This window comes from Rhamphochromis sp. 'chilingali' (assembly GCF_963969265.1).
Source record: "Rhamphochromis sp. 'chilingali' genome assembly, chromosome: 7".
Taxonomy (NCBI): Eukaryota; Metazoa; Chordata; class Actinopteri; order Cichliformes; family Cichlidae; genus Rhamphochromis; species Rhamphochromis sp. 'chilingali'.
This window is the reverse complement of record NC_137934.1, coordinates 7,563,170-7,582,534: the sequence shown is the minus strand read 5'-3', so window position 1 is coordinate 7,582,534 and position 19,365 is coordinate 7,563,170. Positions and strand designations below refer to the sequence as shown.

General features: G+C 42.6%; 1 protein-coding gene across 1 annotated transcript; it reads left to right on the top strand.

Moving 5' to 3' along the window:
• The first annotated feature begins 4,983 nt into the window (after nucleotides 1-4,983).
• Nucleotides 4,984-7,579, top strand: LOC308400124 (uncharacterized protein). The gene is made up of 4 exons (XM_080887624.1): nucleotides 4,984-5,123; nucleotides 6,125-6,273; nucleotides 6,979-7,143; nucleotides 7,221-7,579. Exons 2-4 carry the CDS (start codon nucleotides 6,217-6,219, stop codon nucleotides 7,386-7,388), a joined length of 390 nt encoding a protein of 129 aa, XP_080743750.1. The 5' UTR covers nucleotides 4,984-5,123; nucleotides 6,125-6,216; the 3' UTR covers nucleotides 7,389-7,579.
• The last annotated feature ends 11,786 nt before the right edge of the window (nucleotides 7,580-19,365 follow it).

The following is a 19,365-nucleotide window of genomic DNA, read 5'->3' as shown; positions in this document are numbered from 1 at the left end:
CACTGTTTAATTCAGATTCACAAAACCTCCATAATACTATCTAAAAGTCCTGAGCAATAGTTCTCCAGGTTTTCTTAATGTCTTTTTAAAGTTTTTTATTTTCTTTTTCTTTTTACTAATTTTCAATACTTTCCTTGTAACTTTACATATTTTCGCACCAACAAAGTGAGAGCAATTAACCTAAACTTTGGCATATCGCAGCATGGTGTGCGGTGTGTCCTCTTAAAAAAAGTGCAAGTCTACAGCAGATGAAAAGTATTTAAAAGTCATGGAAAAAGTAAAAAGACCTGACACAGTAGAGATACATCGGGCTCTTTAGTTAATTCTTGAAATGGCCTCATTGGAAGGGTGGCTGTTAAGACGGCATTCCTAAGGAAGGACAACGAGGAGAAAAGGCTGAGGTGTGTGAAATTACATAAGAATTGGACTAAATAGCAACAGTTCATATCAAGTGATTAATCCATATTTTTAGTTCAAATGTCAGTGTGCACAGTAATGAACAGGAAAGAGGTACAACAGTGAGTGTCTACAACCACTGGTAAAACACAGTGGTCATGGTTTGGTGCTGCATTACAGCAAATGGTGTTTGGGATCATGTAAAAACTGATGAATATAGAATAAACAAAAAAACTAAAGAAAACTAAAAAAAAAAAACAAATTACCAAAAAACATCCTAAAAACGGATAATGAAGTAAAATTATACCTTTTTAGAAAAAACATACATTGGAGTACTATCAGTCATGGACTGGATTCCACATAGCTCAACCTCAACATTACTGAAGCAGTGTGGGATCACCTTGACAGAGAACAGAACAAAAGGAAGCCAGCATCTAGGGCTGGGCCATATCATACCGTTCACGGTAATACCGGTATAATGTTTGGCAACGATAGAAAAATGAAATATCGCGATAGAATATGGGTAAAATGCGCATACGCAGTGCCTTTGTTTTCATACGCACATGGCGGAAAAAGCATGGCGGCGAAAGCAGATCGTCGAATGAAACAGATAAACCAGAATTGGTTTGTAAAAATGCTGCAACTTCAGTGATGTGGAACTGGTTTAGCTCTCGTCCGTCAGATACACAACAAAGCGCTATTTTTGGTAGAGCATGTTAGCGGTCTGTCGTTATTACCGTGTTTTTTGGAAAACATTGCACACTTAAAATCAATCCTTTGATTTTTCTGAAAATCGACAGTGTGCCTATAATCCCGTGTGCCTTATGTATGAATTCTGGTTGTGTTTACTGACCTCGAAACAGTTTTATGTGGTACATGGCGCTCGAAAATCTGTCAAATGTTTTAGTACGACTTTGTTAAGCCACGAACCCGCACAGCTTGATGGATTGTCGGAGCATTACGGCTATCGTAGGCAGGAGCCTTGCGGAGTGATACGTACTGTGCTACAACATAATATTACCGTATTGTGTGTGTATAACCTCTTTTTAAGTTTTGTGGATGTTATACTTGGTTATACTGAGAATATGTCGGCCAATTTCCACTGGAAATGCCTTTTGGTTAAACTGTCAGCAAGGATTTGCATTTGCACTGTTACATTTTTATATAACTTTGATGCACATAAAAAAAGCTGCTTGTTTAAGTGAAAATACATTGATGTTTTTTTTTTGCACTAATAAAGTTGCAGAGTTGTAAAGTATTTTGTCATTTATATCGTCAGTTATATCGTTATCGCAAATTTTCAAATGTATATCGTGATAAATATTTTTGGTCATATCGGCCTGCTCTACCAGCATCTAAAGGAGAGCTTTGAATGTCCTTCAAAAAGCTTACCTAAGAGAGTTCAATCAAATATTGACTTTCAAATATTTTAGAATTCTACAAACTCTGTGCCTTATATGTACGTATGTTTGCACGTCTTTCAATTAATCGCTGCACTTATGTTTCCTGACAAAATATAAAGAAACAAAGGGTGGATCAAACTTTCCATAGCACAGTACATTTTTGCAGTACAACTTCATTTGTATTCAATGCTACTCATGAATAGAAAACAGACTGTCCTCAGGCTCATCTGATCAATCTACCACCGCTGTTCCCTAATGAGAATGATTCACAATGGGGAATGAAGTTCACAACAGCAAGATATATCGCTTGCAGACAAAAATGACATGACATTAAAGGACCTGCACATGTCTACACATACAAATACAAAAGAATAGCATCAGACGAATTCTCTATGGTGCAAGAATTATTTTGTGAGTTGGCCTCTGCTTAGGGAACAAATCAAACAGGTGGCAGGCGACTGTAAATGAAATGAACATATTTTATTGCTACCATCAGATCAAGCAATTTACTTTGCACGTGCACAATGAGCTTGTTTATATTATCAAAGTAGATTTTTAGAAATGGGCACACCCACATATTAGACATAGAATGAAAGAGAAGAATGCTTAAAAAAACAAAAGAAAAACATGCTGTATGCTATTATTACTGATACAAAACATCCTCAGAACATTTGGTAATTGAGTTTGGTGGGCTCATGGCTTCCAGTGCTTTCTCAAAAGATGCTGTCCAAACCCATTATTCAGATCTTCTAGCAATGAACCATCTATGAACTGCATTGCCAAGGGATAGGGAAAAAAATGGATTCAAAGCTTTTAAGGAAATTCTTCCCTCCCTCTCTTTCCTCTCTTCCTCATTTGGTTTCTTTTCAGAAAAAAACGGGCTGGCTTCAACCTGCGAGCTGCAAGCTTTGTAGTTAGGTGGTGGTGTAATGCTGCAGAGCCAACAGAATTTCACCGTGTCACTTTAACCCAAATGGTTTTTGTTCTGCTGAACTCTGCCTGAGTTATTTCCTCTCCCTCAACCCCAGGGCAGCGGCCGGCACTAAAGCAAATAGAAAATCTAAAACCAGAAGTGAGTGAGATGGCATAGCACTGCAGGCACGGACAAAGAATACTACACACACAGATTCAAAGGAGAACTTCAACACTTGGTGAGATCAGTTTTCTTGCTAAAAATGAAAACCCTGCCATTACTCTTAAATATATTATATAAGCCTAGAGAAGGCAGCAGGTTAGCCAAGATTACCATGAAGTCAGAAACAAAACTATTCAATTTGCTAAATGAAGAATGTTAAATACCTCCCAATGATTAAGCACATATATGCACTTCAATAAGGAGAGATCAATTTGAAGAACTGAATATGATTTATTGAGACACAGAATTAATTTAAGCTGTTTGGCGAAGAAGATGAAGGCTTGGATGATGCTTCGAGTGACCAGAGTGAGACAGAGATGGGGAGGAGGCAGGGTGCACGAATGAGAGTCTGAAAGGCAGAATGACGCACAAGCTTCATTGCATTTCAAAAAAAGAGGTGGCTGTGGTTTAGGTGGTGGAGCAGTATCATGTACCAATCAGAAGGTCACTGGCTCGATCCCTGAGTTCTCAAGTGTGCTTGCCAAAGGATCTTTGGGCAAGATACTGAACCCTGAGTTGCCCCAATGTATCCATTGGAGTGTGAGTGTGTGAATGTTAGAAAGCACTTAGACACAGATAAAAGAATTGTATAAATGTGTGTGTGATTGGGTGAATGAGACTTATTGTCAAAAGCACTTTACGTGCTCAGCTTGAGTAAAAAAGCTATATAAGCATCAGTCCATCACATGTCTAGACTAATCTTCAGCATCTTTTATTCAAATGTAAAACAACACAACATGTAACGGCGAAGGAAAACAGCTGTGTTCTTTATATCAAGGCTCAATTCCACTGCCTCTGAGGTCTTCCACCTAAACATGCTTATCGCATTCAACAGACAGAAAAGACTGTGACACATGCTTTTGTCTCAGCCCACGTCCACCACTCCTACTACTCTCTCTCTTTCCATTCCCCCCCTCTACTTTTGAGCACACTGCTATTGTCAGGGACGTTTCCAGAACAAACAAACTGGTATCCACCAATTAGTGCTGTCAGCCTGTGCCCTCTGTGAACTTTTCTGTTTGCTAGAAAATATATGAGCTTCAACAATGTGACAAGAAAGGCCAGGAATACTGGAGCTCTGCTCACTACAAATGCTCAGAATGTCGGCATGATACTGTAGCCTGGGAAAACTTCCAGCGATACCCGTGTTGCTCCCAGAGCTAAACACCCTACACTCGGAAAAATTATGGTTCTTAAATGGTTCTTCAGATGGCTTCATGGTTCTTTAAAGAACCATCATACGTCAAAGAACCTTTTTATTTTGTGGATGGTTCTTCAGCTATTACAAATGGTTCTTTAAAGAACAAAAGGTTCTTCATCCTTAGCAATCTAAGTTTGATGGTGTAAATGGCATAAATATTTATTCACTATAATGAGGCTGTGAATTATACTGTGTGTTTTCTTTGTGTGCATGTGTGTGCGAAGGGGGAGGGCAGGTTACCTGGCAATTACCCTTTAAGAGAAGATGGTAGGAAACTGAATATTCAAATAAAAGTTAGAAATATTTGCTTAAAAATATACTGGTGGCAGGGTGGGGGCCAAAGCCTAAAGACCCTAACCCCCCCCCCCCCCCCCCCCCCACACACACACACACACCCCTAACCCCACAAACACATTATGAATATGGTGAGTTAACAAACAGTAGACACAATGCACACATTCAAATACTGTACTTTAGTTTTAAATTTTAATAAAGCATTACCATTTTCTACTCCAAGGTATTACTTTTGAGATTATTATATATTTTTGAAAATACAGCATAATGATAATACTAATTATTGTAAACTTTACAAACCACCCAGCAGTATGTAAAGTCAAATTATAAGATACAAGTAAATAACAATTGCAGAACAGAATGTCAGTGTAATAAACACACACTTCGTTTTGACAAATCACAACTTAGGTAAATGATCTGAGTAGTTGTTCATCACTGAGCAATTTGTTAATATGTGTTTCGAGCCAAATAAATGACAGGGAGAGAGAGTGACGTCAGAACACGTCATACTATAACCTCCCGGGAGCGGACTTAGGGGGTCAGTCGTTGGGATGCGCATGCGCAGACAGAGTGTGCGAGCGGCGGGCCTTGACCTTTCGGGAAAAAAAACTCACGGACGGTGACAGCGAGGCGGATAACAGTCTTCAGTACCTGCTGGACTTTGAAGCTGTGGATTCTGGGACTGTTAGAAAAGGTAAAACATTTCCATTAAAACCTTATTACTGTTTTGTTTTTGTTACTCGTCATTGTAGCTTGCTGTTAATGTTGTGCTAACAGTAGCGATTAGCTAGATACGTTAGCCGTTGAGGTCAGCGCAATTTAGTATCCGGTATACAGAAACAGTTTTCCTAACAAAACCACTGTTATAATTAAGTGAAGCTGCTCCCAGCTAATTTGAACCTTTGGCTTCTAAAATATGTGGTTCAATTGCGTGCTGCGTACATAACCTAATGTCAGCTAGACCGAAATTAAAATTTAATATATTGTTAAAGTCACTAAAATGGCGCCTGAAGCCTGTTATGACGTGAGCTCTGTGTCTGCTCTAGAAACTCTGAAAGTCTGTAGATCTGAGCCGTACATTAAATACTCACATGAACCTGTACTTTGAATTCTGTATGAGCTGTATAAAATACAGCTATGCATAAGAGTTTTGAATGAATAATTAGATTAGATAACTCTTTATTGTCTAATAGAATTATATAGAAATGAATAGAAAGTGGTTCTTTAGACTGATGCCATAGAAGAACCTTTTTTGGTGCCACAAAGAACCTTTCAAACAATGGTTTCAAACATGAGAAGGTGTGTCTTTGACTGTTCCTGCATAACTTAGTTTCGGACTAGTTGACAAGTTATGCTCCGGTCATTTGATGTTTCCAAGATAGATGTTCTTTTGTAATATAGTTAAATTTTTTTGTATATTTCATTTATCCACCATCATACATCATACATACAAGCTAAGAAGAGGTCGTTATACTAACAAGAGGTATCAACGCTGGGCCAAAGTTCAGCACATGGTTAAAGTTTGTAATCCAGCCAGGGTGTAAATATCACTCAGCAGCCAGAGCTGAAGCAGGTAGCATCAACACATAAATCTACTCTACCCGGCTTAAATCACAAGAGCACCTCTGACCAAAAAGCTGTAGATTTTTCTTGTTTGCACAAATTAATCCAGATTCACATTAACTGTGTTCACAGCTCCAACAAAATGAGGAAGAGGAGGGGCAGAAACACAATTAGATTGAATTACAATTGGATGGAAGGCGAGGACAAGAAGAAGGAAGCTTAGGATGAGGAGGAAGAGAAGCAGCAGGAGCATCTTTAGGGATCCCTATGATGTCATTGAGGTTTGTTTCATTAATATGGTCCTCTCACAAAGACCGATGACATGTTTTAGTTCACGTACTTCCTGTATTAAATAGTGATATGCAAAATGTTGTGAAAAACCATGGAGCAGGTACGTATAGTGCATCTGCAGGTAAATGAAAATCAAATCTCTAAGACAGACTGAAATCTGTATATTTATCACCCTTATGATAAAACCCATGTCAGCCATTGGTTTATGGACTTTGTATTTTGAAGCCTCAGCATTTGCATTATTGCTGTTGCTATGTTGGGACCATATTAGGATGAGGGATCAGAATCTGGAGTCATGCACACTATTATTTCATTTAGTGTGTATCCATAAGATTCGTACAGCAGATCCAAGTTGTGCCTTGAAAACAGGAAAGTCGTCTGCATAGAGGAGAACTGTAATAGCAGGCTTGTACAAAGTGAGGCTTTGTGCACTCGTTTTACTTCTGTCACCCTGTTTTGATGCAGATTTCACTTGAAATCAGGCAAGAACTGGACTTATTTTTTACAATGTGTTCTTGTGAATTGATTGTGTATCGCATATGTTTGATTGATTTGACTTTCTGCAAGACAACAGTCGTCCACTGGCCAAAACAATTTTCCAAATACCTCCACGTGATCAAGCCTGGATTTAGAAAAGAATAGCAAAAAAAATCTGCACCTCCTGCTTCAGATGCAATTTGTGTTTGTGTGTTCAGAGGCAGCGGCGAGAGGGGAGACCTCGGGTCATCCAGCTGGAGAGCCTGACCAGGAGGAGTCGAACATTAACTCAGCTCTTCCAGGGCACCCTGCAGACTCTGCTGCTGGCATCGGCGAGGGATGACGTGAACGCCAAACTGGAGTCCATCACAGGTCAACTGCAGGTATGCGAGTCAGACCTTCTGAGGAGGGTTTCACTTTACTCTCTTCTTTATAATTGACTCTTTTCTCTCTCTTTCAGCTCCTTGTCTCAGAGTGGGAGGGATTTGAAGCACAAAGGGAGGAACTTGTCGTTTGGTTGGCTGATATGGATGTCCGCCTGAGTGAGGTTGACCAGCTGACAGGAAACACCAGTGAAAAACTGAAACAACTGCAGGTGTGGGCTTGTTTTGATATGACATATATTTGATATGAAACATACGTCAGAGACATTGTCCTAAACTGGACTAACAAAGGGCCATGAGTACAACATGAAAAGTACATTACAGAGCGTAAGGCTGAAGTTCATTGATCATTTTAATCATAAACTTGTTGTTGAAATGTTTTTACTGAACATGCAAACATCTGCTGATGAAAATGTGTTGATTTATTGGTCTGTTATGAAGCTATTTCTAATGTGTTTTATCACTTTCTGATGTTTTATTAATTAAACAATACATGTATTATTTGTTGTGTTATCTGTAGATATAGTATTATATATATATATATATATATATATATATATATATATATATATATATATATATATATATTAGTATAGCCAATATATTTAATTATTACTGTTTAAAACACTAATATGTGACATGTATTAGTAGTGATGTTGTGCTGAGGGTTAAAATGCCTTTTTGTCTTTTGGTAACTACAAAATGACAATAAACCATTAATATATGTCTATGCTGTGCTCGTATTTATTTTACCCTGCTCAAATTCAATTTATGATGCATTTTATTTTGAAAGATTTAAAATGGTTTTTTAAAGAACCACTCAAAAAAGGTTCTTTAAAATGGTTCTTTTAAAGAACCATTTGAAGAACCTTTTTAAAAATGGTTCTTTGAAAAACCATTAAAGGTGCCCCAAAGAACCATTTCTTGATGGTTCTTTGGGGCACCTTTAATGGTTCTTCAATGAACCACTGAAAGAAATGGTTCTTCAAAGAACCATATGTTTGAAAGGTTCTTTGTGGCACCAAAAAAGGTTCTTCTATGGCATCAGTCTAAAGAACCACTTTTGGTTCCAGTTGGCACCTTTATTTTTCTGAGTGTAGGTATGATGGTAGTATTTTGGGCTTTCAGAGTTAAGTTGTGGTTTGCACATTCAGAGAGAATTTGTTAGCTTGCCTACTACAGTCTGGTTTAGCAAAGTACTTGCCCCAAGCTCAACTTAATGCAGCCTTCTGCAGTGTGTGGCACGTAGCAGAACCTCACAGGCATCATTTCCTCCCTCTTGCCTTTTTCAGCTCATTGCACACATGCAGCGTTTAGGGTAATAAAGGCAACTTAATGTAAATCAGCCACAAAGTGAGTTGTGTAAATCTAAGAATTAGGGGATGTAAAATGTGACAAGGATTTTTCCAACTTTTGCTGAGTATACATAAAGAAACAGTAATGCAGAGCAGCGGGAGCCTACAGTCAAACTTTTTTTTTTTTTTCTTTTCTAAATGACATCAGAAACAGCAGTATGCGACATTACGTGATGGCAGAGCTTCAGTTCATCCTTTGTCATTTTTTTTTTTTTTTTTTTTTTTTAAATAAATAGGACAGGGGGAATGAATGAGAGAAAGAGGGGGAGAGAAAGAAAGAAAACCAAAGGGGAGAAGAGACGGTGAGAAGGGGGGGGGAAGAGAGAGAAAAAAAAAAAAAGAACTCCTGGGTCACCTGTATGGAGAAAAAAAAAAAAACAAACAAAAAAAAACAAACAGAGGAGACAGCAAACAACAAAGAGCAACATAATAATAGAGAAAACAAAGCACCATCACAATAAACTAGCTAGTCATAGATATCAATATTTACTAAATAATAAACGATATTGTGCAGCACGCAAGATAGACAGCGCACAGTGTGCTTTGAGGCAGCAGCCAAGAAAGCTTTAGTCCGTGTCTGTGAATACCCATGTGTGCATACCTGTGTGGATCAGCACGCTTGCATTCCAAAGGTTTCTCCATGTAATGATCTGCTAGGGAGTGTGGGGGGGCCACAGCCCCGTCCTCCAGGGTGTGAAGCGGGTATGGAGGAGATCAAAACTCCAGACATCCAGAGGCCCCCAGAACACAAGAGACCATGGAAGACCAACAGAGGGGCAGCCGCGCCACTGTTCCAGTAAGAGCTGAGGAGAGTCCCAGATGAGGGCTCGCCCAGCAGCCGCGGAGCAGAAGTCAGGGGGAGTTGCAGTGACGCGCCCGTGAGCTCCGCCGGCCCCCAGCTGTGCCTGAGTGACCGAGCCCCAGGCCGAGAGGCCGGGGGCACCCCACCTCCAAAGGGGCCCGAGCGAGCCCCAGGCCCCAGGCCCCGACAAGCGGCCGCCAAGGAGTGAGCCGGTGTGTACCCGGACGCCCACCCCCAGACACAAAGAACCACCAACACACCGACACCTGAGGGAGTCCGCCACCGGCAGGGGAAGTGGTGGTGGGTGGAGATAGGCCTCCAAACCTTGGAGGGCCTGAGGTGTCCCCAGAGAGGTGGCGTCTGATACCCAACCTGACATATAGACACAGACATACAGGCACACACAGACACAAACATCCATTCCCACCCTCATACTCTCATATGCACTCACTCCACACTCAACCAACGTGGAGACAGACATAAAGAGACGCTGTACACACGATCACACTCCCCAAGCGTACTCTACAAACCGGGTCTAGGTACCCTTGCCCCTGGAGGGGGGAATTGCACCCAGGCCTACAGTCAAACTTAAAGCTCTCCATCTACTGTCATTATTAACAAAGGCTGGTGAGCTATGCAAATGAAGAAGTCAAACTGTTCATAACCTATGTGAATGAACACATGTTGAAAACCCTCTTCTCTGTTTTTCCTGTGACATACTAATCAGCTGAGCCACTTTGGTGCTTCTAGTGATTCAGTATAAGGAAAACTGCTCTTTAAGCAGGAAATGTATAAAACACTATCTGTGTCAGGCCTGGGCAGTCATGGACTGGTGATATTATATGTATTTTTGGTGTTGCTGCTGCTCTTTTCCATGCTTGTAGATGTGAGTGTGTGTGTGTATGGGTGCAGGTGTGTATGTACACTGGTTTACAGGCGCATTCAGGCCTGGTGGGTGTGGCCCTGCTAGGGGACTGGCCACACCCGAAGCTACACACCTGCCGCTGATCAGGGCTCGTTGGGGGAGCTACTTAGGAGAGTCTTGGAGCTCCCACCAACGCTGGATCATTCCATGAGACTCCACGTTAGTCTTCTGCTTAGTTAAGTCTGTGAGTGTATGCCTACTGGAATTAAGTGTCTTGACGGCTGCCTCTGTTATTTTCCCCTCAGGAGAAGCATGGAACATCGGAGGGCTGCAGGCACTGGGTGTGTGTGGACACACGAGAGTGGAGAACACGGAGCACGGACTTTTTGGGAAGACACGACACGGGAGAGCACGGGGATTTACTGTTATTGTTTTATTCAATGTAAATAAACGCACTGTTTATACACAGAGCACCGCGCCTGGGTCCTCCTTCCCCACATCCCCACGGTCTGCCATGCCAAACCGTGACAATCTGACTTTTTTGTGCCTTACATCGAGACTTTAGTAAACCAAAGTGCTCCTCTTCCGAGTAATCAATAATTTACAGTACTGTGTAAAAATCTCAAGCCACTGTTATTTGTGTTTTGGAAAGTAAGTGCAGGGATTTTTTTGAAAAATGTGCAAACATACTTGGAAATACTGTATATAAGACAAAAAAAAAAAGAGCTTGAAGATCAATATTTGGTAGGACCACCTTTTTTTTTTTTTCAACACAGCCAGAACCCTCTTAGACAAGCTTCCTTCTCATTTCTGAATAGTTGTCCAGGCTTCTTAAAAAACATTAAAAATTCTTCTTTGGATTTTGGCTGCCTTTTATTCCATTCTGTCAAAGATGATCCCACACGGCTTCAATAACGTTGAGGTCCTGGTTTTGGGGAGGCCAATCTATGACTGAAAGTGTTTCATTCTGTTTCTCTATCCAGGTATGTGCTTTCTGCATTGGCAGTGTGCTTGGGATCACTGCCATGCTTAAAAATGAAGCTGTTGTCAATCAGATTTCCCAGATGACATTGCATTGTGTTGTGGCTCAAAATAAGATGCTGATGAGTTCATAATTCTGTCAATTTTGACAAGATCCCCAACCCTACAGGCTGAAATGCAGCCCCAAACAATGACAGAGTTTTAGGTCTGTCAAACTGTGTTATTGTCAGAATAGATTAATTTCTATGCAGGGGCGGATCTAGAAGGGTGGCATGGGGTGGCAAGTGCCACCCTAAAATGATCCCTTGCCACCCTAGTTTTGCATATGACAGTGTTGTTTATTAAAATAAGATAGCATTAACACTTTGAGCGTAGTTACAGTCAACAGTGAATATAAATGCTAAAACTGAAAATATTGCAAAGTTTTTAAATTTGAATTACAGGCCAGTAGATCCAGAGTTATGATAATATATATAAGCCATGCTTTTTTTCTAAATACTGTGTCATGTTTTGTGTGTGTGTGTGTGTTTTTTAAGCATTTTCTAAGGAAAGCGTGAAAACAGTAAAGAAAGAAAAAAAAGTCACCGCTTTCCTATCGATGGAAAAATGTACCATGTCGACCAATTTAAAAAAAAGTCAACATGTGGGATTTGGTTTTTTGGGAAGAGGGGAAAGTTTTGAGAGTGATGGTAATGCCAGCTAGACAGAGCGAGCGAGTGTGAAAGAGGCAGAGAGAGTTTTTAGATATAGGAGATTTGTCTCTCCAGGATCCTCCTTTGGAAAGGTAAGTGACGGACAAGGTAAGCGACCCATGTTGTAGGTGACGTCAGACGCCGGAGATTTTGGCGGAAAAAAAGCAAATGGTAGCATAGAGTTTAACAAATGTTTTTCAAGCTTCAGTATTACCAAATATACTAATCAATTGTCATAACTAACAACATCTGTTTTATCATCTCTAACACCCTGGAGGACAACGGGGAGAGTTTAGACGCTCTCCAAGATTACATCGACCGCTGTTTTCAAGATTTAGTAATGAAGAAGGCCCAGAGTGCATCTTCCCCAGCCAAAATTGAGACGCCGTCATCAAAGAGATGTCGCCCGGCAGACTCCCCCGGTACAACATCGCCTGCCGGCAAAGACATCGCAGACATCCTGGAGTCAATCGACAAGCGATTGTCCAGTTTCGATGCGAGGCTGTCCCTGGTGGAGATTTTACACCGGGAATTTAAATCTCTGAGAGAATCCCTGGAATTCAGCCAGCAGCAGGTGGAATCGCTTGCCGCTGAAAATGCCACGCTACGGGAGTCGGTCAAATCTCTCACCGACCCAGCTAAACATTGAAAATAAAAAAATAAAAGAGTCCGTTATCGATCTACAAGCCCGTAGCATGAGAGATAATCTTGTGTTTTCTGGTATTCCAGAAACTGCCGGAGAGGACGCAGAGGCAACGGTGAAAAGCTTCATCAAAATCCACCTGAAGCTGCCGGAGGACACCGTAAAGAACATCAACTTCGATAGAGTACATCGCTTGGGGGGCGCGCGGTCGCGGACCGGGAGACCACGGCCTATTGTGGCCAAATTCGGTCAATTCAAACAGAAGGAACAGGTGAAGAGTCGCGGCAGAGAGCTGAAAGGAACGGACTTCAGCGTGAACGACCAGTTCCCCAAAGAGATCCTGGAACGACGCAAGGTCCTGTTCCCAGTTCGACGTAGCTTCATCCAGAAAGGCTCCCGTGCTGTCATCGCCGTGGACCGGCTCTACGTGGACGGACAGCTTTACCGCGACCTCGGCACCACACCGTGGTTATATTAACTGCACTCCAGATAAGAACCCGCTACACTCTTTTCTTATTCATTCACACTTTCCCCTTTAACATGGGTTTAACCTAGTAATATCAATATGATGTCATAGCAGATATAACACCGTCACCCTCCGTCATTGCTTTAATTGGAATGTTTCCGTTTCGTTTCTTTTTTGTTGTTGTTGCTCACAGTTCAGGTGGTTTCTTTCTTTCTCTTGTCTTTCACTGCTGTGGTCACCTACTTCCCCACTCACCTACAAACAACACCCTCTATTTCTCCATATTTTCACACCACGATCACGCAAACACATCAGCTCAAGGGCAGCACATTTACAACAGCCTAACAGCACGCACAGACTTGCAGGACACATAAGCAAGCCACGCTTGTTCATATTAGTGAATATTCACACACATAGTCAGACTTATGGAGCCTCTCACCACACTTCTTTTTCTCTTTCTATTTACAAACAAGGGATGTTTCCACATTCTCTCCACCTGTCTAAACGAAACACCCAGCGTACATCATTAGACATACACACACAATTATGGGCATGCTGAGGTTTGTCACATGGAATGTAAATGGAGCTGGCACCAGAAGAAAGAGGTTAAAGATATTTAACCAGCTTAAAAAACTACAGGCAGATGTTGTTTTATTACAAGAAACTCACAAACCTGTCACAGGTTTAAATGAACTTAAAACACCTGAGTTTCCTAACGTGTTTGCAGCCTGTTATAATTCTAGACAACGGGGAGTAGCAATTTTAATACATAAAAATGTTAATTTTACAGTACTCGATACAGTTATAGATCCAGAGGGTAGATTTCTAATTATTAAACTATCAATATTGAACAAAAAACTATGTATTGTAAGTATATACGGTCCAAATGTTGATGAACCCTCATTCTTCCACGGATTTTTTAGTGCACTCTCTAAACACCTTGATTGCACACTCATTCTTGGCGGTGACCTCAACCTTGGACTAAATGAAGACATGGATAGGCTCAACACAACAGGAACTCAGCGCAATTGGCAATCCACAAATATAATCAAACAGTATATGAGCGACTTTGGTCTTTGCGATGCATGGCGCTCTCTTCACCCCACCAGTAAGGAATATACTTTTTTCTCGCATGTTCATCACTCCTACTCTCGTCTGGATTATTTTTTGGTCAGCAGCTCACTGCTGTGTGACATTTCAGACACTGAGATTCATCCTATAGCTGTCAGCGATCATGCTCCTGTATCTTTAACACTAATGCACAAGAATAACACTACGCCAAGAAAAAACTGGAGATTTAATATATCACTACTTAAAGATGAAGACTTTATTAAATATTTTAAAAAGGAATGGACTTCATATTTAGACTTTAATGACACTCCCGGAATATCTGCTTCTGTTCTATGGGAAGCAGGGAAAGCTGTGATGAGAGGTAAAATAATTTCTTTCTCATCACACAAAAAGAAAGAAGAAAACAAAAATATTCAGGAATTAGAAAAAAACATCAAATCACTAGAAGAAGCCTACGCGTGCAACCAAGATCAGGAAACATTGAACAAAATATGCAAAACAAAACTAGAATTAAATGAAATTATTAATAAAAAAACACAATTCCTTATACAAAGACTACGCTTGCAGAATTTTGAACACAGTAACAAATCAGGTCGATTTCTAGCTAACCAGCTAAAAATAAATAAAGAAAAAACAACTATATGTGCTGCTAAAGATTTATCGGGGAACACAACATATGATCCTGGAAGAATAAACAACATTTTTAGGGATTTCTATGAAACTTTATACTCACCACAAATAAACCCATCTAAAAATGAAATTGATCTGTTTCTTGACAACGTAACTCTTCCAAAATTACTAGACAGTCAAGCAATGGAACTGGATTCGCCACTGACGCCAAGTGAACTCCAGGAAGCCCTGATAAGTATGCCCAATAATAAGGCTCCAGGTCTAGACGGCTTCCCTGCAGAATTCTACAAAGAATTCTGGACAATTTTGGCACCAGTATTCCACGGCATGTTGCAGGAAATCGAGGAAAATGGCAGACTACCACCAAATATGAATTCTGCCAACATTAGTCTCCTGCTAAAACCAGGCAAAGACCCTTTATTTCCCTCAAGCTATCGTCCAATTTCTCTTTTAAATGTAGACCTTAAAATAATCTGCAAAGCTCTTTCAAAGAGATTAGAGAAAATGACCCCCCTCTTAATTCATCCTGACCAAACTGGTTTCATAAAAGGTCGGCACTCCTCAACAAACACTCGTAGATTACTTAATTTAATAGACTACTCATACGATAAAAACATCGAAACCATAATATTATCTCTAGATGCAGAAAAAGCATTTGACAGAGTTAACTGGAAATTTTTATTCGCAACTTTACACAAATTTGGTTTTGGAAACTCTTTCATAAACTGGATAAGAATATTATACAATTCCCCAACAGCTCGTATCAGAACAAATGACCAGACATCCTCCAGCTTCTGTCTCCTGAGGGGCACCAGACAGGGATGCCCACTCTCCCCTTCACTTTTTGCAATTTTTATCGAACCTCTAGCAGCAGCATTTAGACAGGCTACAACAATTAAGGGCATAAAATGTAAGAACATAGAACATAAAATCAGTCTCTATGCGGATGATGTGTTGCTTTTTCTGCAAAACACACAAACCAACCTCTCTGAGGTAACTACTTTAATAAACTGGTTTTCAAGAGTTTCAGATTATTCAATTAGCTGGCCAAAATCTACAGTTCTCCCCATTAACTGCTCCTTCCATAATTCTTCCTCTGCCCCACTGCAATCTGGAAATATTAAATATTTAGGTATTAATGTCTCTCCTAAGCTTTCAGACTTAACTAAATTAAACCACATCCCACTTCTAAAGAAAGTAGAAGGCGATCTGACTAGATGGAAATCTTTACCCATATCACTCATGGGAAGGGTCGCCACTATAAAAATGATGATCTTGCCAAAAATAAATTACTTATTTTCGATGATCCCTAACAAACCATCACAAGATTGGTTCAGATCTCTGGATTCATATATTTCCAAATTCCTTTGGAAAGATAAACCCCCGCGTATCAGCTTAAAAACGCTACAAAGAACCAAGGATAGAGGAGGATTAGATCTGCCTAATTTTCACCAATACTTCTTAGCCAACAGGCTTCAGTTCATCTCAGAATGGTTAAAACATACCTTCTTAGTTGAGCCCTGGCTAGATGTTGAACAGGCACTATGCAAGGATCTAGAGATTTCAGACCTACCATTTATTAGCTCAAACATCAAAAGACATGAATGCTTTAAAAGTATCAACATCAGCTTTTCTCTGACAGCATGGTGGGAGTTTCTAAAAATAACGGAGTCTTCATTAATCCCATGCAAATGTACACCTATCTGGAATAACCCTGACATATTACAAAACAATAATATGATTAATTTCCCAGAATGGAGTTGTAAAGGAATTAAATACTTAGAACATATATTAGAGGGAACAGAATTTATTCCATTTGACAGACTAGTTGCACAATATGGGATCAACAAGACAAGATTTTTAGAATATCAACAAATTAAATCCATAGTAAAAAAAAAAATTTAACCTCAGTCAAGTTGAATTACAAACACCACCAAGCGCGGCACATTTTCTTACTCTTAAATCCCCCAAATTATTATCTAAAATATACAGAACACTTTCTAAATTAGATGAATCAATATCCCTTCCTATTGCAAAGTGGGAAGCAGATTTATCAGTCAGCTTAGACCAAAACTTCTGGTCTCAGATTTGCTTAAAAACCTTTAAATTAATTAAAAAACCCAGTCTGCAATTAATACAATACAAAATACTACATAGAGTGCACTATACAGGTCATCGGATGTTCAAGATGGGCTTTACATCTTCCAACAACTGCTCAGACTGTCAAGGCAATACACCAGACAATTACATCCACGCTCTTTGGTTCTGTCCACCAGTGCAAAAGTTTTGGCGCGAGATATGTGAAGACTTATCAAAGTGTCTGAAATGTAACACTCCAACTTCCCCCTTAGTGTGTTTACTGGGCAGCTTAGATAATGTCACTTCAGAAAAGAATATCGCCCATATGGTTTTCACTGCCCTATGCATAGCCAAGAAAACAGTCCTCATGAACTGGAAAAATAAAAATAATCTTAATTCTAACCAATATAGAAATTATCTATTAGATTACATTAGTCTTGATACAGCCTCTGCCACCACATCAGATCAATTGCTCTGGGCTCCTTTGATCAGCTCCATCACCTAGTGGGGGTGGGGGGTCATAGTTTGGTCCCGCCTTCACTGTTGTGATTGGTGTGGGGGTAGGGACAGGCTTAGGGCGTCGGGGGGTTCACCGGAGGCATCTTCCTTGGGGGGCTCAACCCGGGGTAGTGGTCATGTCCGGTTGGGGGCTCTGTTGGCTCTCAGGTGACTGTTTCCTCGCGGCTGCGTGCAGCGGGGCTAGGGGAGGGTCTGTGCTGACGGACGTGGGTTACTGACCTGGTAGCCTGGCTGGCCCTGGGTGGGTCCGGGATGGGCGTGGGGTTCTGGGGGTGCTCCGTCTCTGGGCTGGGGCCCTGGCCGGGCCTTGGGGGCTTGGGTCTTGGTTGGTGTGTTGCCGGGGTTGTGGGCGGGTGGGTGCATGGGGGCCCAGCCCTGGAGCAGGGTGCCGCCGGTGCGTCGAGCCGCCTGGGGGGCTCTTCAACTGGTGGGGGAGATGGTCACATCTTGCAGGAGCTTTCCTCTCTTCAGGAACTCTCTCTGCAGGAGGGGGAGATACAGGAGAGGTGGAGGAAGATCTCAGCCTGGGCGTTTGATGTCTTATGTAGTCTGGAAGATGAGTGGATGGTGGGGTGGGTGCAGTTTTCTCTGTGGTGGGGTTGGGTGGACTGTCCCGGGCTCTGTGGGGCCGGGGGGCGCTGCTGCACTGGGCCCCGGTCTGGATGGGCCTGGGCCCCCTTTCCCTGGCGGGTCGCGGAGTATGGGAGTGCCTACTGGGGTCAGCGGGGGAGCTGGCCCCAGGGAGGGGTTACCTGCCCCTCCCTTCCTTCCCTCCCCATCTCCAGCTGCCTCCCTCTTCCCGCTCCACCACAACCACCCACACATGCAGGGCCTTGGAGTAGGGGTATGTCACCAGGGTGCAGAGGAGGCTACCCCCCCCCCCCCCCCCGTCCCCTTCTAGCTGCCTCTGCCTCAATTTTATCCCACAACTTAGACATTCACATTATTCACACTCTCATTACACATACATATAGGATCTTGGGGGTGGGCACAATCACGGAGTCCAAATTACCATCAGGGTGTACACCTCACCCCTGGCGTCGTTGCCCACCTCTCAATTTTAAATACACTTAGACATTGAGGGCTAGCAGGAGGGACTATGCGCTTACCTGCTGCTCCTTGGCAGGTAGCTCCATGCCCTCCTGGGTTTTAATTGCACCTTAGAACACACATGCATCAACACTACAATGAGCGGGTGGAGTGAGGTTTGGAGTCTTCTCCCACCCCCATTCTCTGCGGCCTGCTGGAGCGGGAGGGCTAGGAGGAGTTGGCCGTCCGACTGCGGTCTGGGGTGTGGGGCCTCCCTGCTGCTACGGAGTCGGGGTGGTCTGCCTCTCCCCACCGCAGGGAAAAGGGTAACACCACCTGGGTCTGGGTGCAGTTCCCCCCTCCAGGGGCAAGGGTACCTAGACCCGGTTTGTAGAGTACGCTTGGGGAGTGTGATCGTGTGTACAGCGTCTCTTTATGTCTGTCTCCACGTTGGTTGAGTGTGGAGTGAGTGCATATGAGAGCATGGGGGGGGGGGGGGGATGGATGTTTGTGTCTGTGTGTGCCTGTATGTCTGTGTCTATATGTCAGGTTGGGTATCAGACGCCACCTCTCTGGGGACACCTCAGGCCCTCCAAGGTTTGGAGGCCTATCTCCGCCCACCACCACTTCCCCTGCCAGTGGCGGACTCCCTCAGGTGTTGGTGCGTTGGTGGTTCTTTGTGTCTGGGGGTGGGCGTCCAGGTACACACCGGCTCACTCCTTGGCGGCTGCTTATCGGGGCCTGGAGCCTAGGGCTCGCTTGGGCCCCTTCGGAGGTGGGGTGCCCCCGGCCTCTCGGCCTGGGGCTCGGTCACTCAGGCACAGCTGGGGGCCGGCGGAGCTCATGGGCGCGTCACTGCAACTCCCCCTGGCTTCTGCTCCGCGGCTGCTGAGTGAGCCCTCATCTGGGACTCTCCTCAGCTCTTACTGGAACAGTGGCGCGGCTGCCCCTCTGTTGGTCTTCCATGGTCTCTTGTGTTCTGGGGGCCTCTGGATGTCTGGAGTTTTGATCTCCTCCATACCCGCTTCACACCCCGGAGGACGGGGCTGTGGCCCCCCCACACACTCCCTAGCAGATCATTACATGGAGA